Source organism: Halyomorpha halys, unplaced genomic scaffold (assembly GCF_000696795.3).
Source record: "Halyomorpha halys isolate HHAL.00 unplaced genomic scaffold, Hhal_1.1 Scaffold643.1, whole genome shotgun sequence".
In the NCBI taxonomy this organism is placed as follows: domain Eukaryota; kingdom Metazoa; phylum Arthropoda; class Insecta; order Hemiptera; family Pentatomidae; genus Halyomorpha; species Halyomorpha halys.
Window position 1 is genome coordinate 639,917 of NW_027112666.1, and position 3,628 is coordinate 643,544.

General features: G+C 27.5%; 1 protein-coding gene across 4 annotated transcripts in view; it reads left to right on the plus strand.

The window, feature by feature from the left end:
• LOC106689817 (uncharacterized) overlaps nt 1-3,612 on the plus strand; it is a 353,286-nt gene extending 349,674 nt beyond the window's left edge. For 2 of the 4 annotated variants that reach the window (XR_010844257.1, XM_067050476.1), the window contains one exon: nt 2,428-3,612. Coding sequence is in view for 3 of the 4 variants with exons in the window: in XM_067050476.1 (XP_066906577.1) it covers nt 2,428-2,525 (98 nt within the window). In the remaining variant the exon portion in view is untranslated. The remainder of the gene's footprint in view (nt 1-2,427) is intronic. The other 2 variants (XM_067050474.1, XM_067050475.1) reach the window with 2 other exon arrangements.
• The last annotated feature ends 16 nt before the right edge of the window (nt 3,613-3,628 follow it).

Consider the following 3,628-nt stretch of genomic DNA (forward strand, 5'->3'; position numbering starts at 1 on the left):
GGTGCTTAGTTCTTAAAAAAAAAAAAAAAAAAAAAAGCATTATGAATTTATAGATAATTTATTTCTACCTTATTTATAATATCACACGTAACAATGTCATTAAAATATTGCAGGCTATTTTACGTTTGCCAAAATATATCATATTTAATTAACCTATAAAACATAATTAAATTAGGGACACACTATGCACCAATCATTCAACTGTCATTATATTGTGTTTAATTCCCTATTTCACTTATTCTAATTTTATTAAATTTACAATATTTAATTGCATGTATCCAAAAATAAACATATTTTTGATTTAGAAAATAAAATGATTTTACATAAAGAGAATAATACCTTCAAAAGAAAAATGCTAGAAGCTATTTATATATCGAAAAATATTAATTATACGGTTAATTGCAAATGCGACACTAGAAACTGGAGCCGTTATGCTGAAATTTTAAGCAAAATTAATTTGTGATCGAAATGTTTATAAATAGTTAATAGCTAAATTCAGTTGGTGTTACAATGCGAAAATAAATAATTAAATAAACTAAAATGAAATTGGAAATATAATCAGAATATGCCAAAACTGGTATGTGAGTTTGGTTAAACAATGCATTGTTGATAAAGTGATCGATAGGATTGTAATAAATAATTTAAATTGAATAATAATAAGTGAAATAGTGGATAAAAATAGTAATTTAGCACATTATGATGGAAGTTAATTAATTGGTGCATAGTGTTTCCATAATTTAATTATATTTTATAGGTTAATATAAATAAAGCAGAAATATGGCAGAATAACCTATAGCTTTTTAATCACTTTGGTTGTGATATTATAAATAAGTTAGGATAATTTATGATTCATAATGATTTAATAATTAGTAATTAGTTAATAATTATTTATTTGCCTACTTTTCGGTCCATTTTGTTGGGCTTCATCAAGACTGTCGAGTCAATGATTTTCAACTCGATATCGTATGCGGTCCATATACGATATATACATAAGGAGAAAGATTATAGATGACACAAGCGTACTTAATGTCCGATTTCTACCTAAAATATATCAGTCATGCAAATAATATAACAAAAGCTGGAGTATGGTAGTGCTTACTCGTTGATAATGAATCTAACCTCACTAATAATTCAAGTTAGTGAGTTGATGATAACAACTGATCATTTAATACAACAAACAACTGTCATTATAGGCAAATAAGAAACAGGAAACATATTTGTTTATGATTTATCTCGTTGCATTGTCTTGATTAGTGGCTTAGTTGACAAAAAAAAGTTTAGATTTTATTTTGAATTGGAATTATTCAAGAGATGATACTATCTTCTTTTTTAAATAATATTAAGAAAAAAATACTATTTACAGATAGTTTTAAGGACAATTTTTTTTTTTTAATTCTTTCTAGATATATAGACATCTCATTTTTTTTTCCCAATCACAAAAATGTAGCGCGTTTTACCGATAAAAATATTCCGCAAAAATTCTTGTCCTACTTATGAATATAATAATATTTGAACGATAGGTAATTGCCAAATTTAAATTGTATATAAAGTTTATAATATACAAAAAAAATATATAAAAATTTAACACCGAGAGCAACAAACAAATTAGGACACAAAATTATTTTTAGAATATTTTATATATTAATTTTTTATTTTAATATTTAGAAAATTAAATCAAATATGGTCCGACCAGATAATGTCTATCGGTCTGTGCCAAAATAGCACATAATAAAATGACGTACTTAAGTGAAATTTATTAATTACAATTTTGACCATTAGGCCGTTGTGGAGGCTACATTAATTTATAACCTAGATCAGTTCATCTCTAGTGATAAAAGTAATTATTCAATTATGAAATTCTAAAATAAAAATAAATTAAAAAATGAATAAAATGATAATTATTAAAAAATAAAATAATAATTATTATCTCGTTGCATTGTCTTGATAGTAGCTTAGTTGACTAAAAAAAAGTTTAGATTTTATTTTGAATTGAAATTATTCAAGAGATAGTATCGTAGACTGGTTTCTCTACTAAGGTCATCCTAAGGAATGTCCTGGAGTTAGTAGGGTTATAAAAAACTAACTTCTTCTACAATATAATATTTAATGTTAAATTAAAAAAAAAAATGTTAGAAACGCCACTATCAAACCAAAGTTGCATTATACAAGGTTGGTATATGTGAAAGTTAGCTGTCATGTGGTTCCCCTATAATCTTATATTACTACCAACTATTAAGAAGATCCTAAATGTCAAAGTTTATACGAAGTTAGTGCCTAAGACAGCTGTCATTGTATGTAGGTACCACATATAACAAATATACAAGGACTGTTATTTGATCAAATCCTTCAATTAATGAATAAATAATATATATAATTTTATGATATGTTTAGTAAATATACTAATGTTTTTTTGTTTTGTTTTTCCAGATGACCCTAATGAAGGAATGTACATACTTTGCGGCGTTCTCATCGCCATGCTCTTCGTTGCCGTCATCATCGTACTCCTTGCAGTTACTATCAGGTAAACTTTATGCATGCAATTAACTTTTTTATAGTTTTTTATAGTCTATAAATCTTATAGACTATTATAACCTGATATAGTATTCTTGTCACAATTAATATGCATTACACCTAGGGTATATATGTTACGTGCTGTCTTCTAACTTCTTGTATACGTAGGTGACATGTATGTTGTTTTAATGAACAAATGACCAAATTTTTAGGTCCCAAAATCTTCACTCACACATCACAAACCTTAAGCATTGTTGTTCAAACTATACGTTACACAAGACTGCAATCTTTGTGTGGATCGTATAATCCACCGGGATAACTATAATTTTGTGAATATCTTGCAATTTAATTTTAATTAAGTTAATTTTTTTTTACTATTATTAGGAATAAAACCTACAAGTCTACTTAGTCACTTTTACACTTGCTCAATGATGTTCTCTGTAATAAAACCTCTAATGTTCTTGCCCTACTGAAATAATATTCTCAGTACCCATATAAACAGATCCGAAGGCTAGGACTTCACCTTGGCAAACGATGGAATGCGTTCCTTACACAGGACTGACACAACTTGCAGTTTCTTTAAACTTGAAACTTAAAACATTTACCAGACAAAACTTGAGACTTCCTTGTATAGGAATATGCCTATGGTGTTGCGGCTAATTTTTCGTTGATATCGACTAACGGAAAGCGCCACTTCATATAATCGATTTTAACTTAAGGATTTTCTCGAAAATGGCTCTTAAGATTTTAATTAAACCCGGTATATCTGGGCACAATTAAGTGGTTTTTATTATCATATCCTCATTGAAATGGTCTAACAGAGTTTAAATTACGAATTAAAAAAAAATAAAAATCTTGTGAAAAATAATTAATTTATTCTTTTAGAAATAATCGACCATCTCAAATTGTTAATATTAATAAATATGAACTATGAAAGAATTTAATTAGTAACTAAAGACAACCAGGAAATCGTAAATACCCTGGAGTGCTCTTTCTCTTCAAATCCCATTTCATAGGACAGGCCATTGTTATCTTTCGACTTTTACTTCTGAGGCGGTCCCAGGGAATGAAAACTTGATCCGCAAGCATGGTTAGATTAGATTAGTACCGTATATAT